The 26415-nt window shown below is 37.2% G+C and overlaps 1 protein-coding gene across 1 annotated transcript in view; it reads left to right on the plus strand.

Annotated features, from left to right (window-relative positions):
* Window positions 1-3306: 3306 nt before the first annotated feature.
* The window catches only part of TIPARP (TCDD inducible poly(ADP-ribose) polymerase), a 28783-nt gene continuing 5674 nt past the window's right edge, over window positions 3307-26415 (plus strand). Inside the window, exons 1-4 of the mRNA XM_011379325.2 lie at window positions 3307-3701; window positions 6783-7738; window positions 22487-22655; window positions 23990-24150. Of these exons, the coding sequence (XP_011377627.1) occupies window positions 6822-7738; window positions 22487-22655; window positions 23990-24150 (1247 nt within the window). The 5' untranslated portion in view covers window positions 3307-3701; window positions 6783-6821. The remainder of the gene's footprint in view (window positions 3702-6782; window positions 7739-22486; window positions 22656-23989; window positions 24151-26415) is intronic.

The raw sequence follows: 26415 nt of genomic DNA on the forward strand, positions 1-26415 counted from the left end.
TTTGTGAGTTCTTATATCTCTTATATACTAGGTCATATTGCTATGTAACTGGTAGAGCCTGCAAGCAGGAGGACTAGATAGAAGATAACTTATGACAGTTTATGTATTAGCCAAGAACACGTTTAGCTACATGTAACAGAGAACCAAGTTGAGGTTTATATTTCAGACATACAGTAAGTCCAGGGGTAGCCAGTCTAGAACTGCTGCAGCAGCTTCAAGATGTCAAGAATGATCCAGACTCCTTCTATCTTTCTGTTCTGGCATCCTTAGCTTTTGGATTCCATCTTCATATTTTCCACATCATGTTCACCTTCATTTTTGTCATGAGGCTCCATCTTCATCCTCATGTTAGTATTTGAGGAGTAAGATAAAAAGAATTTAAAAAAAGATATGGAAAGGGTGTCTCTATATTAGGAAAAGAAATGTTTTCCTAGAAATCTTCACCATATGTCTAAAACTATATCCCATAGCCACCCGAACTGTATGGGATCTATGGAAATGAGTTTTTTGGCTAGGTACATTGCCAGCCCTTCTCCTTTCCCCCACAAAAGTATCAAGATATTTCTAACAGATAGGGGCAACGAGCAGTATCTGCCCTTGTCAAATAAGGAATATACTTACCTCCTCCCTAAGAGAAACGATCCTAAAGTTTCATCAGTTACTATAATGAGTTCAGGTCCACTGCATCAGGATCCAGAAGCCTAGTAATGTAGGGTACTCCCCATCAAGAGTGTGGATCTTCACACTCTGACAAACAATTTTTAAAGAAAAGTTATCTGCCTTGATACTCTTAATAAGTAATGGTGGATAGACAAAGTACAGGATGTTAGTAAAACTCCTATTCAGAAAAGGGAGAAATGAGAAACAGTAGTCACTGGTCCATAGAACATCTCAGATCCTGTTGATTAATTATAGCAAGTAATCCATGCTCTTGGTCAGTTAATCTGTTAGTTCCTGTTCCGTAGGAGGATCTTCCTTTCTTATTGTCTTCCAGGGGTCACATCTAAAGTAGAGGATACCTTGTAGAGGATACCTTTCCTGGAGCAATAAAACTTTAGCAGTCTGAGACTCGATCCAAAAGTGGTGAGTCCAGAATCTGGTGCCATTTTACCCTCTGAGGCAACTACCATTCTGAAAGTAGTAGTGAAGAGGCTGAAAACTAGCTAAAGCTCTCGAGGGGAGTGGGTGAGAGTGGAGGGTGAAAACTCTGAGTTCAGGACCCAAGGAGGAAAGATTTTAAGTTGGAATTCTAAAGAGCTACACCCTGGAAGTAATTTACTTAATCCCTGATTGGATTAAGGTGATCTGTCCTTAATCTGAGTGGCCCCAATGAAGCTCACCTCCTAATATTCATGGCCCCCTGCCATAGACTCTGAGCTCGGTTGTGTGACTTGCTCTGGCCAATGACACATTAGTAAGGGTGATGCAAGCAAAGGCTTTCATCTTGAGGCTTGTCCTCTTGGAATGCTCCCCCTTGGAATTCTGGGATTACCCTGCTGTGAGAAAGCCCAAGTTAACCATGTGGAGAAGCCATGCAGAGAAATCCAGCCAACAGCCAGGAGAGAGGCCCAAGACATGTGGCCCAAACTGGGCCAGGCCACAGACACATGAGCCACCCCAAATGAGGCCCAAGATATCATGAAGCAAAGATGAGCCACCTGTACTATGGTCAGATTGAATTCTTGAGCCAGGGAATCTGGAATCATGAGCAAATGAGAGGTGTTTTAAGTCATTAAATATATATAGCAAATAATCTAATTGTTGGGAAAAATAGAATTAGAAATACTTCATCCAAAGGAAAGCATGAAAAGAGAACATAGAACAGATAATCAAAAATCAAATAGTAAAATCAATTTAAACTCAGATACTTGCTTCTAGGAAGTTCCATATATGAGTAGACATAGACCAGGGTTTTAAAACCTGAAAATTTTTTATTAACTTCTGAATCCTGTCCATATCATTTCCACCTTAGTTTAACAGCCCTGCCTTAATGCAATTTGAAATAAGCCTGGTAGGCAGATACTACAGTTAATCTATTCTTTGCTGGATAGATTTAGAAGAGTTTAGTTGTCACTATGTCTGATTTAGAAGACTTTAAGAAAGGCTTGGAACCATGTATCTATTACTACCACCTCTCAGATCCTATTTTTATAGGCTTCCATGTCTGCTAAGGTAATAGTTTGCTTTTTCAACTCAGAAAGGCCCCACATCGTGGAATTAAGTCGGTTTATATTTCAGGCCACAGGCAGAGAGCATCTCTTTGCAAGCTGTTTTTGTTCTCTGTCAGCTGTTGAGGATAAAGCCATAATTAACTTTCTTTGATTTTGATCAGGGCCTTTTCCTCCTATATACAGTGATTATATAAATTTAACACGTTTCTTCCTTCACCACTGCAAACCTATTCAATATATAGACTTACTATCCAAGGCATTTTACAGTACAGAAAATAGGGCAAATTTTCATAGATGTATATTTTTAAGGTGAGTGCGTGATGCTTTACACGCTCCATGGGGACAGACATGGTATCTGGGCTGATCAGGGCTACATGCAACGGACGCTTGACAAGTATTGAGTGATAAGTCACTAAGGTGTTTGTGACTATATATATATGTATATATATGTATACGTGTACATATATACATATATATGCAGTTTGTGACTATATATATGTATATATGTGTACGTGTACATATATACGTATATATATGCAGTTTGTGACTATATATATGTGTATATATGTATATGTGTACATATATACGTATATATATGCAGTTTGTGACTATATATGTGTATATATGTATACGTGTACATATATACATATATATATATGCAGTTTTATCGTCAAACCCCAAAGCTAGGTTTCCCTTCTGCAGTGCTGCGTTACGTTACCGGTCAAACAAGAATATCTGCGACCCATTGGGCAGGCGACCAAGCCGGGTGCGCTGGAGGGCCGACCCATTCGCTACGGGTCTAGCGACCCCGTCTGGCCACATCGGTGGTAGCAGCCGTTTGCTTCCTCTTGGGGTTCGGCGGCGTCAGGGGCAGGAGGCATATTGTGAGGAGGCAAATAAACAAAGGCAACTGCACAGAAACGGGTCGTTCCGTTTCACATCCTCCTTCAGATGCCTGAGTTTCCTCGGAACAAAGTGACCCTCCATCTGTCCACAGGCAGGTGGAGCCCGCCCCATGAAGGGCGGACCGCCCTCCCTCACCGCCGCGCGCTCCCAGACGCGCGTACACGCGGACTCTCTGGGGCCCAGCAGGCCTTCGAAAGGGCACGCCCCCTCGCGGGAGCACGCGGCCGCTGCACGCACACCCCGCGCATCTTCGAGCGCGCGCGCGCGCGCACGCGGGCGGGTCTCCTTCCCGGCACTCACTGAGCGCCCGGCCCCCTCACCCCACCCACACCCGGCCGCCCAGGCTCCGCCTCCACGACCGGGCTGCTGTGAGCCGGCGACCGGAAGCCACTTTAAAGCAGAGCTCGAGGTGACAGGCGAGCGAGCTGGATCGGGAGTGCAGTCGCGGCTTTCTGCGCTCGCGGCGGCGGAATGGCCCGTGCGCCGTTCGCGGCGTCTCCAGCCTGCGACCCCTAGACCCCCGAGCCTGCCTTGCGCTCCGACCTCCCGACGCGGACGCTGCCCGCAAGCCAGCAGCGCTGCGACTCGGCTTCTGTGGTCACTTCTCTCAGGCTGCGGGTTCAGGTAAAGGGCTCCGAGTGAGCTCTGCGGAGCCGATAAGGGACCCTAGCGGAGATGGCGGGCAAGGAAGGGGGTGCCGGCCTCGCAGCCGCCCCTCACGGATCTGGGGTGATTGTTATTTAAACTGCCCTTTTTTTTTTTTTTTAAACTGAATTCTTTCGGATCCCGTCAATATCGGCATGGAATTGGTTTATACTTCTTAGTCACTTAGGGCCTCTGGCAGGTGTACAAGTCGGAGTAAGACCGAAGGATTTAGTCAGGGTCGCCGGCGTCCCCTCAGCCCACCTTGGTCAGGGCTGGCGCGGGGGGCGGGGGAGCGTCTGTTTGGCCTCCCCAGGAGGGCACTTCGCAGATCGAGGGAAGGGCACGAAAGCCAGGGGAGCCTTCCGGCCGCCCGGCGTTCCCGCTGCAGCCCAGAAGTTTGCAGGCTGTTTTCAGGTTAACTTTGAAGGCGCAGAAGTCTTCGCCTTCCTCCTGGAGAAGCGCCCGCCGCGTTTCCCCGGCTCTTCACTGGTCGGTTTTGCTTTATCCTCCGAGACTCGCGGGACGATCCTCTCAGGGAGGTTGGTTGAGGTGAAGAAGAAATTGACTTTGGAAGGCGCCGTGAGGGGTTTCTGGGGTGGAGGGAAGCCTGGGCGTGGAGCGCTCGTTGGAAGGAGGCTGGACCGAGAGTTTGGGGGGCGCCGCGGTGCCTGCAGAGGGGGAGGCGGGGGCGGGGTGCTCGGAACTCCCGGAATTGGCCCAGCCGGGCGGCGCCTCAGCTGCGCCGCGCCGAGTTGGCGCGGCCCCGGGCGCGGAGCTGCGCTAACCGTCGCGGCCCGCAGGAGGCGTTGCTCGGACCCGGGCTCGGCGCCCGGTGGCGGTGGGCCCTCGGGAGAGTCCGGCGTTTGGAGCCGGCGGTTTCCGCGGACCGTGCTCTGAGCTGGGAGAGCTGGAGAAGCCGGGGCATCACGAGGTGAAGGGTGGAGCGGTAGGTCGCCTTCAGCAGGGAACCGGAGGAAGTGTCCTTCCAATATTTATTTTTTGTTATGCAAACTAATTGAGGAACAAGATTCTAGTGACTTCCCACTCTGGCCGCTCCTCCAGCTTTTTGCCTCTTCCTCAGTTTTATTTCCGAGTGTGACAGCGGGCAATATTGGAAAAGTTATAGTGTTTGCGTTTAGGGTCTGTTTTGCCTTGATGAGGTGTAATAGGAGTGGGGGTGGGGGGCGGTGTGTGTGTGTGTGTGTGTGTGTGTGTGTGTGTGTCCGTGTGTCCGTCCGTCCATCCGTCCCTATGTCCGTGCGCGCGTCGTGGGGAAGGCACAGGCGGGTTTGGTGTGGCGAGAAGGGAATACCACAGTCTGTGCCAATTGTGCCTTGAGGCAAGAGCACTGAATGATGAATAATAACGCCTGGCTTGGCTCCTTTCCAGTTGATTTATGTCTTCTGTCCTGTCCCTCCTTCGTGAACCTTTCCCTAACAATGGCAGCTCACATTGAACTCTAGCTTTTCCTTTCATACGTACTGTATACGCTAACACCTTGACATATACTGGTTTTTTTTTTTTTCTGAGTTTGATCATTATGTACTTTTTACACACGCAGATTCAAGAATCTCTTCAATTAGATATTTAATGCTCATTTTTCTGGGGACTCAATTTTATCATTTTATTACTGTCGATCCATAATGACTAATCGAACTAGGCACTTAACAGGTTCTTTTTCGTCAGTAATTCAACCAAAAAATATTATGGAGTACCTACTGTTTGCATTGTGCTGGGCACTGTAATGGGCACCTGGGACGCATACTTGATGAAGTCATGAGCCCTTGCATCAAATATCTCTTTCAGTCTCGTGGACGAGAGAAAAGGATTAATTGCTCATCAACCCTTTTCCACCTGACAATGCTGAGTGAATATTTTCAGAATTAGTTAATGAGGGATATAGATTGTAGAAGAGACACCATTTGTCATTTTATAAAGTTTTCTTTGCTTTTTTCTTTAAGTTCCAGTTTTTTTCAAGGGGTCTGATTTGTTGAAGAAACCACTTTTTAATTTTCTTTCAGTACGTAAGGAATCTGAAATATGGTTTGTGTTTTATATTCTTGTTATTCTTCTATAATATGCCTTCATTTGCCTTTTTAAAAAATATATGTAATTTTTCAGATGACAAGTACAAGGAGGCTCTTTCTGTATTGCGAAGTTGTGTTTGGCTTCCAAAACAGTGTGTGGTGGTGGTTGCTGATGTAGCTTCTGTTGCTAAACGAGCCCTAGTAGTTCTCCAGTAGTGGTAATGTTTTGGAGATTACAAAAGTAAACCCTTAACATCCTTGGGGAATATACTGAAATCTTCTGAATATAGCAGCTCATCAAATAATGTTTTGTTGTAAGAACTTAACTTTTGTTTATATCAATTAGCCTATGGTAAAATTAGTTTTGTTATATTCATTTCCCTTAAAGTCACGGACGACCGAAGTTAAGTGAGAACTTAAATGAATAGAAATGCTGCAGCAGGCTCCTGGCTTCTGCAGTATAACATTTTAATTGAAGCGCCTGTTTCCTGAGTATGTCCTCACACCCCCAAATTCGCTCACTATTTAACTTTGAAGTTTATCATTCATTTGATGAACTTTTTTTTTTTTTACAAAAAAAAGTTTTTGTTATTTCATGAGATAGGTAATACATAAATAACTGTGTAGAGAACCACAAAGCAGTGAAGATGTGGTTTTCTCACTGTCATCAGTTAGACACACTTATTTCTACCCCTCACCCCCTCCCCATTCTAGAGTTACAATAAAAATTCATATTCCAGCAGAATTAACAGTTTGTTGTACATTATATCCACAAATTTCAAGAGTTTATTGGAAGATTCTCCTTTTTACCTTTATCTGCTTGGGCTTTTGAATAGCCTTGGCTGCTTTGGAGCCTTGATTTCGCAATAAAATTTAAAATTGACTCGTAAAGATGAAATATAATGTAAGAGGAGTGATTTCAAGGACTTAGTCACAGAGCTCCCTCAAAAAACAAAAACAAAAATATTTTGATCAATGATGGGATGAGTTGTTGTCAGCTTATAAATGATTATCTTCTTTCCTTTCCTGGTAGGATTTTTAGACTGAGGAGCAATTGGAGCTAGTTCACATCATGGAAATGGAAACCAATGAACCTGAGTCAGAATGTGTAGTGCAGCCTCCCTCTCCTCCTGATGACTTTTCATGCCAGATGAGACTCTCTGAGAAGATCACTCCATTGAAGACTTGTTTTAAGAAAAAAGATCAGAAGAGGTTGGGAACCGGAACCCTGAGGTCTTTGAGGCCAATATTAAATACTTTGCTAGAATCTGGCTCACTTGATGGGGTTTTTGGATCTAGAAACCAGAATGCAGATGAGAACAGCTTACATGAACCTATGGTGAAAAAACCTCTGGAAATCAATCCATCGTGTCCACCGGCAGAAAACAATATGTCTGTTTTGATTCCTGACGGGACAGATGTTGGGGGCCAAATACCAGAATCTCATCCTTCCACTGATGCTCCAGAACAAGTGGTTCCAATCCAGGATCACAGCTTTCCACCAGAAACCATCAGTGGGACAGTGGCAGAATCTACCGCAGGGCACTTCCAGACTGCTCTTTTGCACCCAGTTTCAAGTGATGTTCCTGCTAGTCCTGATTGCATAGACAAAGTCATGGATTATGTTCCAGGGGTTTTCCAAGACAACAGTTTTACAATCCAGTATATTTTGGACACAAGTGATAAGTTGAATACTGAGCTTTTTCAGGACAAAAGTGAGGAGGCTTCCCTTGACCTTGTATTCGAGCTGGTGAACCAGCTACAGTACCACACTCACCAAGAGAATGAAATTGAAATTTGCATGGACTTTTTGCAAGGCACATGTATTTATGGCAGGGATTGTTTGAAGCACCACACGGTCTTGCCATATCATTGGCAGATCAAGAGGACAACTACTCAGAAGTGGCAGAGTGTTTCCAATGATTCCCAGGAGCACTTGGAAAGATTTTACTGTAACCCAGAGAATGATAGGATGAGAATGAAGTATGGGTATGTATTTATACCTTCTTTAAAATTGTTATTAAATTCTATACAGAAGGTAAAGAGGTTAAAAGCTTAGTAAGGTGGTTTTATTTAGTAGTGACCTAACAGGTTTTATTCTTTTTTTCCACTGTTATTCTTTTGGCTGTGTATTATCCTGATTTTTCATGGTGGGTGAATGCAGGGTATTGACTTAACCAGCAAAGTTTTTATGATTTGAACAATTCAGATGTAACTGTGCAGTATCTATGTGACTGAGAAGTTGCATATACATTGAATGTTGTGAATCAGATACAATTTTAATCACACAAAAGAGCTTGCTTTTGAAAGAAAATCATGGTGATTCTTATAAGTAATGGATACCTAACTTATTCAATTTTAAAGTTTTGCATGTTGAGCAGCTGCTTCTTTTTAAAAGGAAAATAGTATTGTTTGTAGAGTTCTGTGGCCCTCTTTTCATTTTGAGTGGTACAGTTTTTCTGTGAATGATTCAGAAGTTTCTCCCAAGCTTATGAATCATGCCCAAACATGTCAAATGTCTTTTATTTTAGTTTCTTTAAGTTTATTATTCTATTTATCTTATAGATACAATAAATTGTTCCATAATTCAGGGTATTTTTTTAGAACTGAATCTTTTAACAATGAGTGAAAGGAAAATTTATGTGTTAATGAGTATGTTTATTTATCAAGTACATAAAAAACAGTTATCTTCATGTTTTTGTATGTAAGACATGTATATAAGTAATGTAGTTCTTTTTCATGGATGTCAAAGCAAAATTCACTGATAGAGAACTGAAAATTTTCACATCTAAATTCTTATTTAGTCGAACGTAAAAATTAAGAAGAAAATGATAGTTGCCACATGTAAAGTTGCTAATGCAAAAATTACTGTATAATAGAAACAATCTTTATTTTTCCAAGTTGTTTCTCCTGTAGCATAGGAGTTAAAATGTGTGATGTTAGTAATTACTTGTATATGACCAATAATAAGTATTAAAATTACATAGGAAAGGGAAGAGCACTTCTGTCCATGCTACCTGATTTAGGAGACCATGAGGTCATCCTGACAGTCTCACAAATAATGAATAACCTGATATATACTACTGAGAGGTGTGGTGTATAGGGAGGAAAAAATACCCCGAGTATCCTAACCCAGAAGTTCAGGAGAAAAACGTCCTTGGAGTCATCTTTGTTCACTGATTGGGTCGCTTTACACTGTTTAAGTTTCTGGAGAGTCAGCAAGCAAATGATGGCAGTAAACCACTTCCAAGTTATCTAATTCTGTTAGTTTTGATGTTGATCTGTGTGTTCTAACATAGTGCCAAAGCATTTTTGGAATTGGGGAAACCTGGTCTTTTTTTTTTTTTAATTTCTTTTGCTCCCATTTAGTATTAAGTAATGAGTGATTTTTTAAATATTTCAATATTTCAGTTATATAGTACACATATCTGTCTTTTTAGCAACTTAATTATGAGACTAGAACTTCGCATCTTATAAGATGGAAAGGAACGTCTAAAGAGATGTATGGAACCAGATGAAAAACAATATAAGGCCCAAGTTTAAAGGCATTATTATCCCAAGACTCCTTTGGGGTAAAAGTAAGATTATATAAAGAATGTAGTTTCCTTGATCACAAATATATTATTTTGATAATATAATGCATTCCATCTTGCTTCGGTAGCAAAATTCTTAGATCCTATAATAAAGCTAATTACTTCTAACTTTTTAAGCCCGCATTGGAAGATATTTTATGTTTTCTCTTAAAAATCTTTTAATAAGTTATTGTCTAAAATCTCTGTTGCCTTCGAGCTAGCAATTCTAGTTGGTATGTCAAGGGTGATTAATTTTATATACTCTCAAAGCCACTCTAATCCTTCCATCTCCAGGTTGCAAGACTGTAGAACAGTAGCCTCCCACTTCACTCTTATGAAGCACATTTCCAGTCTGCTGAGTACTTCAGCATCTTGGTACATTAAGTTTCTGTCTGTTTGAATTGGTCAGGAAGAAACTAGCAGGATTATTGACCAACACATCATGTTCCGTTATGAGCAAGGCAAGACTGATTCTGATCCCAGAAAATCCAGAAACTTCTTAGATCAGCAGCATATTGGGTATTTATTTTATCCTTTGGTAAAATTACTTTGCTGAAGACTGGAAATAGAGGCCCATGAAGCATGCACTGTTGGATCAGTGATAAAGTAGTTGTTGTAAGTGCTTGGTTTTCAAATCAGTTTTAATGAAGGTGTGTTTATTTGACACTCGAGAGACCAAGTATGAGTGAATTATTGTAATTACTATTGCTGCTGCTACATTGTTAATGGCAGTAAGTGGTCCTGCCCTGATAAAAATAGCAAAAAGTATTAACAGTAAAGTGAAGTTCTCCTAGGCCTATAGTAAGAAATGTTATAAGATTGTAGATATCTAAGTGTCAAAAATTAGGCTTTTGGGAAGTTGACCTGTGGTCATTGCAACCTGGTTTTCCTTGTATTCCAAAGCGATGTTGTGTTTCCTGGCAACAAGATGCAGATAACGGCATGTTGAGCCTTGCTGAGAGATTCACAAACAAGCTGGAGCAGCCCAGGTTCACATGGTTACCAAATTATTTGGCTAAAGCTATTAATCTCTGTGGTCAGGCCTGTAAAGCTGGTCTATCTATGCAGATTGCACATAACCAGGAAGTGTGTGTTCAGCTGTGTATATGTTCAAGTCAGACCCAGCAGTCTTTGGATGCAGGAATAATGAATGGCAATTGTTTATTCCACTTTGTTCAATATTTTATGTGACTTGATAAATTATTATTACATACTATATCAATAATACTTCATTGTGTGAAACTTAGGGCAAGTTCATAGTTCAGGGTCTACTGTGCACATAAAACTTTGTTTTACAAATGTGTTAGCTTTAACATCTAAATTCATCCAAATTAGTTGTGCAGTGTGCATATTATTCTCAAGAATGAAATCGGAAAGTAAGTCAAGCTAGATATGGTCACAGATCCCTTCCAACTCTTTAGTCAAGATGTTAGATACTAAAAAAAAAGATTTAAAAAGGATTTCAGTAATAATTGCTTATTTGGTTCATTATAATGAGATTATTTTAATTATTCTTTTCCAATTTTGCCTTCGCCACAGGTTATGATATAATCCCACTCCCATCACACTCTGCTTTTGTACACCTGCAGATGTTTATCATCAGCATCAACTGGAAACTAGTTATATTTATGAACTCCATCGATATTTAGATGTTAAGGCTTCTTTTGCACACAGGATGGGCTTTAGCGAATTTCCAAATTTCAAATAGGAAGTTAAGAAAACAACATTGAATGTTATGTTTTGATTAAGAAAATACAGTCTCTGAGAGTTTAGGGCACTCATCAGTAGGAAATGATACTAAATGGCGGTCTAAGCAGTTTTGAACTTTACAAACTATAGAATCCTGTTGTGGATATTTGAAATTATGAAGGTTGTGCAAATCTCCCATTAGCAACTAAGATCACAATTGATTATCTCATTATATCCATTGTGAAGTGTGCAAGAATTCTTGTAGTTATTATCAACCATAAAGAGACACTCTGCAGACCTTATTTTGGAGGTAATCAATCTATAGGTGAAAATATGACCGGTGATTATTTGTAATTCTGAATTTCCTGAAAGTGTGGGATGGTGAAGTACAGGGTTGCAAACTCTTACTCCCTGGTTAATTTTTCTCAGAGGACAGTGTTTGTTTCTCCTCTTTTGTAATGAAAGGGTATTGATAAAAGGGAATTTCACTTGTTACAGCTTAAGCCTAAAATGCTGTCATAGTTCGAGTGATTTTGATTGCTAATTGTTCTTAAAGGTTTTTTTCCTAATTTGTCCATGGGACAATAGCCTTAGATGACTTCACAGGAACTCTGTGAAAGAAGATGGGAGAATTGCATATTAATGATAATAAAGAGCATATGCTGGTTTTTGTTGTTGTTTTTTAACGACTTGGAGAATGGATTATCTAAAATAGAGCAGGCTCCTAACTGAACTCTACTGGAATAGTTAAATTAGCTAAGTTAGCTCTGGCCTACACAGCTGTGATGGTGTATGAACTAACTCATTATGTGTTATTGATAACACTGGAAAGATGAGAACAGCTGAAACTTACTATGCCTTGTGACTTTTTGGTATTTCTTGAATATACACAGCTGGATGAGTTAGAATTTATTTTTAAAATTCCTGCCTAAGAGAAAGAGAGAGCTCTATAAGCAAGAACTGTATTTGAAGTGACTTTCAAAATGTGTGCCTTGTGCTTTAGGGTAAAGCAATTCAGTGAATTATTTTTTGTACCTCTTTTTGCTGCTATTTACATATGAAATAAAACTAATTGGCATCTGTCTATACTAATCCAGAGAAGTTACTGGGTCTGTGTAGAGCTATCATGGGAATCAATAGCAATCATTCATTTATTTCTTTTCTGTTTTTTTTTTTTTTTTAATCAATAAACAGATTAGACTGTTTGAAGCAGCTGTCACCTGGCTTCAGGTTGGGGTCAGTCTGTTCTTGATGTAGTTATTTTAATGAAAATGAACCTTGCAAAAAGCAAAAACAGTTGGAGGAATTAGTTTATAAAGTAATTTGGCAATCTTTAAAAGTATTATGCATTTTGTATAAAGTGTATATCGTGCATTATGCATTTTCTTATTGAGTTGACTCTAAAGCTTTTGCTTATTGTAAATAAACAGGAAAAAAAGTAAGTAATAACTCCAACTTTGAAAACTTATTCTGCATATGTGGACATGCAAAAAATGCAACTTTTGACTGATTAACTCTACTCTGTCCCTGCAAATCTATTTCCTATTGTTATACTAGAATTTCTAGATTCTAAATTTGCATTCTACCATGGAGCAAAGGTAAATTCATAAATTCTGTCTCTTCATCTCTGATCTTAGTGATTCTTACTTTTATACTGGGTGTAGGGGCTATTTCTAAGGGTTGAAGCAGTATGTAGATTATACAAACCTTGACTACTCAAGGAATGCTGCTAAAATCCAGCCATTTGAGATTCTGTCTGTTTTCCTGTGGCCTTATTTCTTATTCCCTGATTTGAGACCACCAGATTCTGCATCCTTTGTCTGATGGTAATAATTTTGATCACGTTTAAATTAGGACCTTAGGTCTTCTTAACCTGTGTCAGCAGCCATTAATAATTACCAGTATCCTGTTTGTGAGTTGCAGTTGCCCTTTGTGGAATAAAAACTTAAGTATGTGTGTATATCATTTTTGCAAAGGAAAAAACATTTTATGTTACAAGATGACTCTTGATTATTCTGGCACAGCTTTCTATGAGGCTAGTTGAAATTGTGAACACTGGTAAGTTTTGCAGGAAAACAGTAGATTTTCTCTTCTAAAATAAATCTGGGAGTCTTAAACTAAAGTGAAGTAAAATGAGTGATTTTGTATCTTTGGAAGATACCAGAGTGCTGAGGGTTGAGCCATTTTCTATTTCATTCTGGGTTTGATATTGTTAGGTAATAGCTTAAGATCTTGGGTTGGACTGTACTTAGAAACACCATAAACACAGACTGTACAAAGCAATTAAATAGTTCTATGGTTCACCATTTCTAGGAGCTAACAAATCACATTTCAGATAAAGAAGGAGATTCTTTAACATAAAATATTATTTTTATATTTATAGATTATGGGAGTGTATTCTAAGGACTGGGATTTATACTACACAGACTCACCTCTTTAAAATCCCTGTAAATGTTAAAACTAATCCAGCCCAATCCCTGACACGTTAACTGAAAACCTAGATTTTCCCTTATAGATTAATTCCTTGTTAATTTAAAATTGCACGAGGTGAGTTCTGATGAAATATATTTTGAAATCTTTGAAAGTAAAAGATTTTATATAAAATCCACTTTTTCAATTCGGTAGTTTGTAAGGATTTGTATTTGATCTGTGCAAAAGACAATATTGCAGTTTTGTGCTAAATATAATTCTGTGATCAGTAATTCAAATTTTAGATGTTGGTGATATTAATTTATAATTCTGAAACATCCAGTTTTCCTTACTGACCTAATCAGTTACTGTTGCTAAGACAAGCATAGAATAGAGTTAAGTAAGCATTCCTATTTGTAAAGTCCATACAACAAAATGTGTCTGTCTCCTGGATCTTTCTCTGCTATGTGCTGTTAACTTATTGGTAACACACACTTGACCAATAAAGAAGCTTTGCACAGTCATCACAATGAAAAGGGTACTCTCATATTAATGCCAGAGTTGACTGTTCCTTTTCATTGTACAGAAACCAGTGATTTGCGAATACATATACCACAAAATGTTGTGTAAGTAGTGTGTTAGAATCTCCATGACTAAGTTATCTGAGAAAGATTTGTTGGGAAATTTGTATTCTTTATGCAAATGGCTGTTCTTTCTTTTAGTGCTATTGCTTCTGAGCATAAGGAGGGATTTGTGAATAGTCTTAATGGTGAAACATAGCACTTCTCATAATGGTTAGAAAATATTTTTAGTTTAGGCCACACTTACTGGAAGTATTTTTTATTACATTAATTTTTTTTTCATTTTGAATTAAGAGATTCTTAAACTGTCCCTTCTCATTTAACATATAGCCATACTATGAGTTTGGGTGACTTCTTTTCTCTAAATTTTTATCATCACTGAATAGTAAGTGAAGAATGGCAGGGGTAGGGGCTCAAGAGTGAACTTTGCTTTCATTAGTGCATATGCTTTCAGAATCTTGCCTGCACCCTGTGATCTTCACAGCTCCTGCAGCTGATCCGGGCATAGAGAGGGCAAATGGCACAAAATACTCTAAATAATTTCCTGCTGTGGTTGGTCTTTGGTTTCTGACTGTCACCTGGCTTCTCTCTTTCATTTCCAGGCATTGAGAGAATAAAAATAAGCACTGGAGAATTACTAGGTTTTCCTTCCAAGTTAATAAAAGAAAAAACATCTTTGAACAGGGGTAGAGTATATGAAACAAGGAACTTTGCTTGCTTGCTCTCTGACTTTGGTTTCTCCAAACGTTGCTACACCTTAGAAGCATTGTGTAAAGTGTTCTGTAATTAATTTGCTACTGAAAAATAACATAGACTGTCTTAAGTAATTGGTAAAGTTGAATCTGTTAGGGAAACTTGGCTTTGTAGAATCCCTCTCCCTTAGGAAAAGTTGACTGACTTAAAACCCTGTTGAAAGGTTTTGTGGTCATAGTTTACAAAACCTAGACAATAATAAAAGAAAAAAAATCTTACTATGTTTTCTATAGGAAGTCTTTTTTCCTTTCAGAAATTTGCTTTAAAAATTCTCAGGGCGTGATGCATTCATTATATAGTTTGTATACATTCAGATCTCTAGTGCTAAAGGCATTTCTTACTCATATCTAGGTTCTCATAATCCATCAGTGATTATATTTTTAATTTGTGCATTTATCAATTAGTTTACCTGTACTAATTAGGGGAAAAGACCATGGTAAATTGAGAAAGTTCTAAATAAAAACCTTTTTTAAAGGAGTTGTTTGTAATTTTAAAAATCAACCCAGAAATAAATTAAGCTAGTAGATTGTATCTTACTGGGAATTATTAGAGGATATATTTTATGATAATTATTTATAATTAGTATTTATGTGTAAATGAGTTCTGAATTGTTTGAGCTCATTTGAAAAAAATTTTAAGCAGTTTTAGCACTTACATATGACTGATTTTTATAATATTTACGTAGAGAAGTTTTATAAACCCATTTCAGCTCTCTTTAAATGCTGTCAAATTCTATATTCACAAAATTGAATAGATCAGTATTTGTACTTTGAGTACATGGCAGGTATTTTTTATTGTTGACTTTAAGGTAAGATAGAAACCTCAGTTCAAAAATATTTCACTTAATGAAGAGGATATTTACTCATCTTCATAAAAAGCAACAACTGCATAATTTAAGGCAGTGTAAGGCAATGATACACATTTTTTAAATCTATTATTTGCTTTCTATCTCAGCTGTTCTTGTACAAATTAAGTTTCACTTCCTCTTCAGGCCTTGGTTAAGAAGTATGTCTCACTTAAATTACCTTCTAGGAGTCTCAGGACATGTGATTGAACTTGGATAAAAGTTAAGGTTGTATAACATTTCCAATGTCTTCAGGGTACAAAATTTAATCTCATGCCTCCGTAAATAGATAGCAGTGAGATCTTATGTTCTCATAAGTATAATTTTTATTTACAAAAGATTTCAGACTTATCCACATCTTATTAGAAAGTTCTTTTGTATTCTTTGCTTTGATCTGGTAGTTTTTTAATAAAACAAACAAAAAAGTATTTTAGTAGATTCTTTTCCTCAAATGAATATTGTCATTTGTTTTTAGTGGTTGCATGGGATGGAGGGGACTTCAATGTATATTATTTCTTAGGGGGTTAGGAAACATTTAGTTGTACACAAATGACTGTGTCTTAATGCAATTTTTTAAAAAATAAACTGTTATGTGTTTATTTAGTTCCACATTCTTTTGGAGACTATAGAATTACAAAAGCTTAAAAACAGGGTACCCTTTCATTTAGGAAACCTACTTGCCTTCCATTTTTCTTCTATCTCTTATCCTCTCATTTTTATTTCACTATGTTGGTCACTTCTAGAATGACTTGAATACCATGATTAGATGTTATAACAATTTGTAAATCAGACGTGGGGTTTAGCATACAGATAAATGTGATTCTAGACAACATTCATTGCTGTCTTCTCATTCACCTGTTTGTAAGATGTCCCAGGAAGGACTAAAGTTGCAGCATACTCAGTCAGAATTTTGCCTTTTGGTGATCCCTTTTTAAAGAATTGTATCTTAAAGTGGGGAATATTTCTACCTACCCAAAAATCTTTTGAGGTATTTAGAACTGTAAGATAAATCCATGATCCAAGATTGATGTTAATTGTTTTACAGAGTGATATAAGCCTCAGGAACCCTGCTTTGGTTAGGTCAGGTTCTCCTTAGATGTGGGCAGATTTAATTGAGAGTCAACATTTGATTCTTAGCTTACTGTAACTACTGAGGGCCATATGCATAATAATGTAAACTCTCAATTTTGATTTGTAGGTATGCCTGTCTCTAGCTACTTCTGGATACAAAGGGAAAAACCCAGTTGTTACTAGTGTCAGTGTAGAAGTATAGAATTTTAACTTCTGGTAAATATTGAAAGATATTGCTTTGTATGTAAGTATTTATAGATAATTTTTGTTGTCGCCTCCAATATTTATTTATTTGAATCAGTGTTAGCAAAAATCTTAATTAGTATCAATAAATGACAGTTACTATGCTTCTAAAGCATAAAGTTAAGAGTACATAGTCAGTCCTCTGAAGTTTAATAATTACACTGCTTTTATCAAATATATTGGTATTGTATATGCCATGGCTTTGATTCTCATCACCTTGTAACATATTTGAAGGAATATATAAGCTGCCAGATATTCCAGCATTGCTAAATGAGTTCCTGGAAACATCAAAGCCAGGTATCAAAAGCCAGCTATATTTTGTGTGCCTGTGAAATTTCTTTAGCAGCAGCAAACATACCCCATCTGTCATTCCTGTCTCAAGTCTGTAGCAGAAGAGCCTTAACACACTCTCCGTACTGCATTTGATCTTTATCCTTTATCATTGTGACCCTCAATGGGAGGGAGACATTTTCATTTTACATCATAGCAATAAAGTAAGAGGGCCTATTAATTGTGTCTAGTTAATCCAGCTGATTAGGGCAGGTGTTAATTAGTTTGAGGTCACAGGTTTGTCCTTGTAGAAACCAGTTAACTTTTACAGGCAGGAAGCCAGAGTTCCAAAGTCTAACCCATTTGGTTAAACTGTACAGAGTAGAGTTCAGAAAACTTTATATTTAATTGATCTTTGCTGAAGTCTGAGTTCTGTAGTTTATTTGCATCATCTTCCCACTTAAATATGTTCCACCTCCTACAGTTCCAGTCTTACTTAATGGCACCATTATCCAGTCACCAGGCCCAGAAACATGGGCCTTCAGCCCCACATATAATTATACTCCATGCAGTTGGGTTCTAACTCTTACATACTTAAAAAGCATCTCTTGCCTCCTCAATTCTGTCATTATTTGTCTCATGTGCAATTCTAATAGCTATAGATAGCTAAGCATAAAATAATAATAATAATAAGCATGCTAATAAATAGCAAATAAGTGCCTCCCTACCCTTTCCCTACCTTTCTTCACCCTCCCCTACCAAAAATAAACAAATCAGCTCTCCATACCACAACCGTGGGAGTGACCTTTATAAAAAGCAAGTCTTAACTTTGTTGAAAATCCACCAGTGATTCCTATTATCCACAGAATTAAGTCCTACCTCTTAACCCAGCATACAAAGCTCTTCGTCATCTGGCCCCATCCAACCTATCCAGTTATGTCTTATCTCTTATCATCCCCCTCGCACACACATACACCCTGACCTCTCACATGAACTGCATGTGCTACACCCTTGGGTCTCTTGTGCTTTGCTTGGTTAGCTTCTATACATGTCAGTCACTTTGCATTGTGGTGTCCTGCCTCCCATTGTCTGCCTGTGGCTGGTCAGACTTGGCTCTCATGTCATCCACTCTGGGACACCTCTCTCTTGACCACGTTTTTCGACCCCTTTATCAGCAGAGGTGGGCCCTCTCTGAACTGTCCCCAGACCACCTTTGTGTCACATTTCACACTATGCCACGAAGTTTGTCTTTTCTGTCTTTCTCCCTACTGACTCTTTGGCATTTTGCCCTTTTCATCTTACTTCCATGTATATAGCCCAGTGCCTAATCAGTGTGTCTACTTTAAGCTTATTTTGTTTCTTTTTCACATTTCTTTCTTGGTTTCAAACAATTTATAAATAGAGAGATTGCCCCAAATGGTTATACTCTTTAGTGAGCTTCCAAATGCATAATCCCAAGTACTATTTTTTAGTAAAGCAATCATGTTCTTGCTAATTTCTATTTCATTCAGCAACTGTTTCTTTAATAGTTTTGGTTTTCATTATAGCTGTTTATCTAGTATCTGAAATATACATAGAAGAAATGCTGTGGGGGCATACTTTCTGACAGTGTGGGTTTTGGTATTGCTAATGTATGTTGGAAAATGTTGGTTTAATTAGTATGTCAAGAAATTTGTTGAGTAGGAAGAGAACAATTGTTATAAAGCATCTAAATTATGAGACTGGGTGTCCTTTTCAGAATTTTAAATTAGTTTTGTATCTGGATTTTTATATTGGTATGTGTAGTGGTGTGTTTACTGGTGGAGCATGTGGAAACAGAATTGTTAATATTTTAGCACTTCATTTTTCCCTTTATAGCAAAAATCTGTTCACAAGATTTTTTTTTTCTGATTTATCATAATAGGGTTATATCTTGGGTAAATCAGTACTGATTGATTTAGCCACATGATATATTTAGCAAAATCTAAATCCTACGTCACAGTGGCTATCTACTGGGCTCACCCTTTTCTGACCATCCATCAACAGGGATGCCCTTAGGCCTTAACAGTGTTCTCATCCAACTGGGATTGTTGCACCCTGCTTTTATAAAGCTCCCCTCCCCCATCTCTAACGTTGTTGCTCAATTTTTACACACCCTGTATTTACTTCTTAGACCCTTTATCACCATCTGTTCAATACTTTAAATTCCTACCCTTATTTAAGGCTCTGAGACTCAGGACTTACCTTATCAGCTCAGGGCCTGACATCTCTCACATCGCCTGTTTTTCCCTGGTTTACATTTCCTCATCTCTTACATACCCATTTAGAAGGTTTCCTTTTCCAACTATTTGCAGTACTTCTGCCCCTCCCTGTCCCCACCCTTTTTCCAGGAAGCAAAGTTCTTAACTCTTTTTTTCTTGATTTTCCACAAAACCCTTTACTTACTGGTAGTATTTCCTATTTAAACTGTTCTTAGCCTTTTTTTTTTTCTTTTACAGAAAGTTATCTTGTATTGATACAGTAAAGCCCTTACTTTTCCTGACCATTATCCATTCCTGCATGCCAATAACTATCTCCTCTCCCATAATGCTACATGCCTATTCTTTGTCCTCTCATTCCGGGAATGAACAGTTTAGATAGGCAGATGTACTGCATCTTTGGTTTTACATTTGGTTTTTCATTTCTCTTGAAGCCAGGAAGTACATCTGTTTAATTCTTTGTGTATTGCCTAATACAGCCCACCATCACCATTACCACACATACATGACTCATAACTGCTTTCTGATAATAGAAAACAATGGTTTGATAAAGAAGAGTGGTGGATGTTGAACATTTGGCATCTGTATTTCATGCATTTATACTGATGCAGATTGAAGAGAAAAAAAAACTCTTGGCTTTGAATTTTTTAAACATTCCCGGTTTTAAGGGAGAGCAGGTGGTAAAATTAATCTTATAAAAAGATAATTTCATGTTTTTCAAATTTGTTGTTTTGTCTCTGTCAAGTCTAGAAAAACATATTGAAAATCAGATAGAGTTAAAATAGTACTTTGGTGCATCAATCCAAAGAACATTTGTGTAGTAAATTAGAATTTGTCATAGAAATTTCATAATGCCCAAAGAACTGAAATGCACAGAATGTAGCAAAAGCTGCAGTTTTACATGTCATTCTCATGCAAATCATTATCTATGAAGTCTTAATAATACAGGATTAAACAAAAATTGCTAGAGTGATGTCCAGAATAAAATCTGATATTTTAATAGCAAAAAGCATTTAGCTGTGTATATTATAAACGCATGTTAACATAATGATTGCTCTTCCAAGAACTCAAAGAAAATACTGAGGATTTGTTAACTCATAATTAGGAACAGTTACTGGGAAATAAACTTAAGACAGGAAAATCTATTTAGAAACAAAATGACCTTACGAAGGAGAAAGAGGTCACTATCTCTCGTTTCAGTGACAACATCAAATTCTTCTAAAATTAAGTGAAAATTGTTTAAAGCAAGTTGATGTAAAGTTTAATTTAGGTATAGCAGTTCCACTTTTCAGTGTTTTCTTTTTTTAAGGATTTCACAGAAGTTTTTCTTTTGATTAACTATTTCAATTTACCATAAGTCATTTTAAAGCAGTGTCTGAATGTGTTTTCAAGCTACATTTTATTGTCTTATTCCCATTTTACAATTAAAATTATGTGTTCCTTTAAGACCACATCCTTAGTTAGTACTCTTTCTGAGCAAGAAATTAGGGGTTTGGGGAGCTCATTAGGAATTTTAGAACCATACTGCTTTTTACAAGTTTTGTACTTCACCATCAGTTGGGTTTATAACTCGAGGTTTTTTTTTTTTTTTTTTAAATAGAAGCTGATTCACAAATTATGAACATCAGATGGTAGATGGAAAATAGATTTCCTTTCGCTGATATTTGTCAGGGGTATTTATTGAGATGTTAATAGATATTCAGGGGGGAAAAGGAAGAGCATTGTCATAGATTTAGAAGAATACTTTATAGCCCTCATCATGACACCTCAATATTTGCCTTAGCATATTAAAGAGACTGTGGAGTGGCTGCAGTAAGTAAATTGTTTAACTTTGTGTGTAACCAAGGTTTTTCAAACATTTGACCACAGCATGCTTTTTGCACAGAATACCTATTAACAGTTCTTGAAACAAGGGTTCTAAGAGCAGAGTTTGGAAAGTGTTATACTAACCCACAAAACCCATAGGTCAAAATTAATACCCTTTTCAAAATCCTAATTTACAACAAGGAAATAATTATTGGAAATATCTGTCCAAATGTCTGAATTTCATATGAACCAGTCACGCTAAGTGCCACTGGATCTGGAGTATCCTGTGTGTTATAGATGTCCATTTAGAAATCTCCAGTGGAAAGGGTGGAAAGTATAGCTATGATGTTATTTTATAATATATTTTATTTTTTTGTTTCTTAGGGACATTTTGAAATATACACAAAAAGAAGAGCTATGAACATTTTTCCAGTTACCTAAAATAATGGTTGAGATTTTTTTCGACATTAAAGTTCCATTGAAAAAGAAACACAAATATTTTAATTAGACCACTGTTATAAATTAATTTCTTAAATGATTCTAATCCATATAGTGGGATTTTCGCAACAGTATTGAGATGTTTGTAAAATTTTGATTCAACAGCAGCAAATCAGATAATAAAATATAATATAATCAGATAACAAAAATGACAAAAATATTCTCATAGCTAAACCTCATAATAAGCCAAACTTTTTTCCTTTTCATGTTTTGTTAACTCTTTTTTTCATCCACAGGATAAGAAATCATATTGATGTTGGGTAGATTAGCAATACTGGCCTCCTCTGAAGTCATTTTATTTTTCCTTTTTCTTGTTTTCTGTCTTCAAGCAGTATTGTGTATATCTGTATTAGCTTAGGTAAACTGATGGCTCTGAAAAAAGGGACAAGCTTCAAGGGAAGTTTCTTTTGTTTCTGTCTGCTATGTCAGCATCATCTTAAATCTGACTCCCTGATTGGCTGAGGCCAGGGTTTGACTCATCCCACTGTGGCGGGGATGATGGGATTATGTTGATTCATTTAGGCCAGTGATATGGGATAGAATCAATCCTACCATAATTTCATGGCCTGGAAATTTTGATCTTATTAAGAAAGGGCATGTAGGAAATTGGAAAACAATCAGTAATGTCCTTTTACTCCAAATAAGACCATTTTGAAAATTCGACAACATGCTATACTAGATATTTTTAATGTCCAGTGAGATGTTTAGATATTTCTGTTTTGCATATGTAATGGTAACAAACCATTTTTTCTTGGGTTTTTTAGAGGACAAGAATTTTGGGCAGATTTGAATGCCATGAATGTGTATGAAACAACTGAATTTGACCAACTACGAAGGCTATCCACACCACCATCTAGCAATGCCAACTCTATTTACCACACAGTCTGGAAATTCTTCTGTAGGGACCACTTTGGATGGAGAGAGTATCCTGAGGTATTTACAGGTTCTTTTTCCCAAAAGTGCATTTAAATTTTTTTCTCTTTTTCACTGATCTTTCATTCTTCCTTTTCAGCAATGATTAAACAGAACTATAAATCAAAGAGCTCATGGATATAAAATTGAGCTTTGTTGATAAAAGTAACACTTTTCTCTCTCTCGATTTTTCTGAAAATGTATTTCTTTCCATTAATCTGCTAGAATCCATAAGTAGAATACCACTATTATCAAAGAGATAAAATGCTTTCCCCAGTATCTTATACTATGAAGAGAAAGTATTTACAGTGGTAAGTACTCAGACGTAGTGACGCCTTTGGAGTAATTTTAATGAGATGAGCACTGGTGTAACTTTTGGCTTTATCTGGCTCCCGGGCTCATGGTGATTAGGTCATGTGTTGCACTTAGCATTTTAGAAGTCTAGTGGGAAACAGTCACTCTTAAGCCCCTGGAAGAAGTACTTGAAAATGTTTATTGAGCTGTGGTCAGGCAAATTAGTCATTTAAAATTCTATCAAATGTGTACATGCATCCTTAGTCTAAGATTGTAAGAATAGCTCATCAATCACAAAGCAAGGCTTTAAAATGATGATGGTTTACTTTGCCTCTAAATGAGAATTCTGAGTCAAGTTTAAACATCCTGAAATGGACTTTAAAAGATTAATTTCACATTCCAAAGATCTGACTTCTTCAATTTAATCAGATTAATTTCCAGCATTACAAAACGGGAAACTAACCTATCTACCTTAGGGTTTTTTTTTTTAAAAGCAATAACAAGAAAATGACCTAGTATGTTAATTTCTATAAAACGCCATATTGAATTAAACTTTTTGACTCTCTTTAATCACTGATATATAATACTTTCCCAAGAGAGTAAGAGGCTGTTTAAAATGTATTCTCAGAATACTTGGGCTGTCCCTCTATTTTTCCTCTGAGAGGTTTCTTAGGTTTGGAACTTGATTTATTTAAACTGTATAGACTACCATCTGTAATCCTCCTCTGAAAATTCCTTTTAAGAAATATAAAAAAAAAAATCTCTAGGACATTTTTAAGGCCTCAGGATAGGGTAATTACCTCGGCTTTACATATTTTTTAAGTTGGAAATCCATATTCTTATAAACAGGGAACATCTTTCTACTCTGCATCTTTACCAAAAAAAGTAAAAGGTAAAAATCCTTGTGTGTAAAGGGAATTAATTTCACTCACTGTACTTTATTGAAACCCTTCTGATACTAATAGCAAGGTTAACTATTTGTGGCTTTGGTTATATTAACAGTTTTCATATTTCATAGTGATTACTTTTTTTCTCTTTGCCTTCTGTTTACTGCTCCATAGTCTGTTATTCGATTGATTGAAGAAGCCAACTCTCGGGGTCTGAAAGAGGTCCGATTTATGATGTGGAACAACCACTATATCCTCCACAATTCATTCTTCAGGAGAGAAATAAAAAGGAGACCCCTTTTCCGCTCCTGTTTTATATTGCTTCCATATTTACAGTAAGTGTCCAGTGGAAAGTCTCATATTTACTCTCATTTTACATAAATGTATAATTGAATGCCTAAGAGAAAAAGATTTTAAATTAAGAGACTAACTTGATTATTACCTCTAGAATGTGAAATTCTAAGTTATTGTTTGGGTTTAATCCTTCAAAAAAATGGAATTCAGATAAGGTACAGTTAACCTAACACTAAAAGAGTGGGTATCCTATTAGGCTTTTTGAACTGAAAAGCACAGTAGAGTTAACATTTTTTCCACAACTAAAAATAATTATATCTGGAATGAGGTGAAGTTTGCATTCTCCTCCCTCATAGAAGATTGAGTTTTCTGATGACACCTTTCATGTTAGGGAACTACTTCCCAGCTCAGATAAACTGCCAGGTCAAGTAGGGAGAGTCTCAAGGTAATGTTCTCCATTTTTCTTCCTTGAATACATATACATGAGAGGAATTCGCCTTTCAAATAATCTGCATTCTCATTTGTAAGGCCCATCTTCCTATAATACTCACCAAAATTACCTGTCATACTTTTAGGTTGAGACCAAACTCATCCTTTTGAATTGTAGGTGAGCTCTTCCATTTTTCCAACTGCCATTTCTTTTCCTTTCTAGATAGCCCACTGGCACATTTTCCTAGATGCTAAAAAGTGGGGCACACTGCCCCTTTTTTTTTGGAAATTATTATCTCTAGGGAAATCATTATATACTCTAGTCATATTTTTAAAATGATACTAGGTTTACTTGGTTTTATTAACTTGGGAGGTCTAGAGTAATATTGGTTGGTCTCTTCTGATATTTGAGATGAAGATGGTATTTTTATATTCTTACTAGCATTTTTTTTTTTTAATTTCAAACCCAAACTATGCTTTTCCCCGATCATTTATGACAGAATCTTCATGATTCTAATTCTGAAATTGCAAAGGGAACATTAAAAACAAAATACAAATGAAAATCCCTGACATTTTCAGTATCTAAAAGCACTGTGTAATAAGGCCAACTTTAGAAATATATATTGGCTTGGGGTAAATGTGTGCTTTCTTTCTAGTCCAAGTGTGAAAATTTTTACCTTGTAGGTTTTTTTTTTTTAAATTGGAAACTAATAAAAATGCCATTTCTGTGATTTCATTAGCACAGCTGGAGATAGTGTCAGCGTCCAGTAGTTAGGAACATATTGTTCTGCTAGTGAGACAGTAGAACTCATTAGTGAGACTGGAGTCTTGGCATGCTGAGCCAATCAAATGAGATGTAGCTTCTGTGTGAGAGTAAGAATGCTCATTCTAGTGCTGCTTTACTGAGAGAGTTTTATAAAATGGTGAAAATTGATTTGTTTCAATCCTAAGACAAGTGATTATGGATGCCCCTTCCTTTCTTAAAAAAAACTTCAGCTTGTTTCGTAAAAGTATGAACTATGAAAATAATATTAGCTGTAGTAGCATTAATGCCACAAATATGGCCTTACTATTTATAACTTAGGCTTACAAACAGAGAAAGTCACTATTCTCTCTTTTGTTTTTAAAATTTCCTATTTTAGTCATCTGAAACAGTGATAATCAGATATAAAGAGTTTAGCAAATCAAAGAGATTATGCAGATACTTCAATGAGAAAGGAACAGAGAAGCAGCAAGTTTACCAGAGCGGAATGGGCAAGTGCAGCCCCTTCACTTCCTGTCTGCCCTAGAGTCTAGGGCTGAAGGACACTTAGACTGGCCTAATGGGGAGAAAGAGGAGTGAGATTCAGTCTGAAAAGTGGATTTCAGAAATAGATTCCAAAGAGACTATGATCTTAGCTAAAAAGTTTTGTTTTTAACTGTTAGTAAATACAAAAGGTCAAAGAAAAACATAAGCATCAGAAAAGCCACAAATATCAGGGAATCAGAGATAGCTAAGAATTGGGAATGCTAGAGTAGGAAGATAGTAAGATGGTGGGGGAAGGAGGCTGACTTAATTCATGAATTTCCTCCAAATTTAGCTCTTTTTAAATGAGGATTTCTTGCTGCTTTTTTCCTTCCAGTTTTATTGAAATATAATTGACATACAACACTTAGTTTCAAGTATACAGCATAATGACTTGACATGTATACATTGCAAAATGATTTCAACAGTAAGTTTAGTAAACATCCATAACCTCATAGTTACAAAAAAAAACTTTTTTCCTTGTGCTTGCTGCTTTTTAATGAGGCTGTAAAAGGTGCTTATTCTTTAATATTCTTAGAATACTTGAGCTGAGGGTACACAAAAGCAAACAAATCTCAGATTTAGAGGTTTG

Source organism: Pteropus vampyrus, unplaced genomic scaffold (genome assembly GCF_000151845.1).
Source record: "Pteropus vampyrus isolate Shadow unplaced genomic scaffold, Pvam_2.0 Scaffold12, whole genome shotgun sequence".
Classification (NCBI taxonomy): domain Eukaryota; kingdom Metazoa; phylum Chordata; class Mammalia; order Chiroptera; family Pteropodidae; genus Pteropus; species Pteropus vampyrus.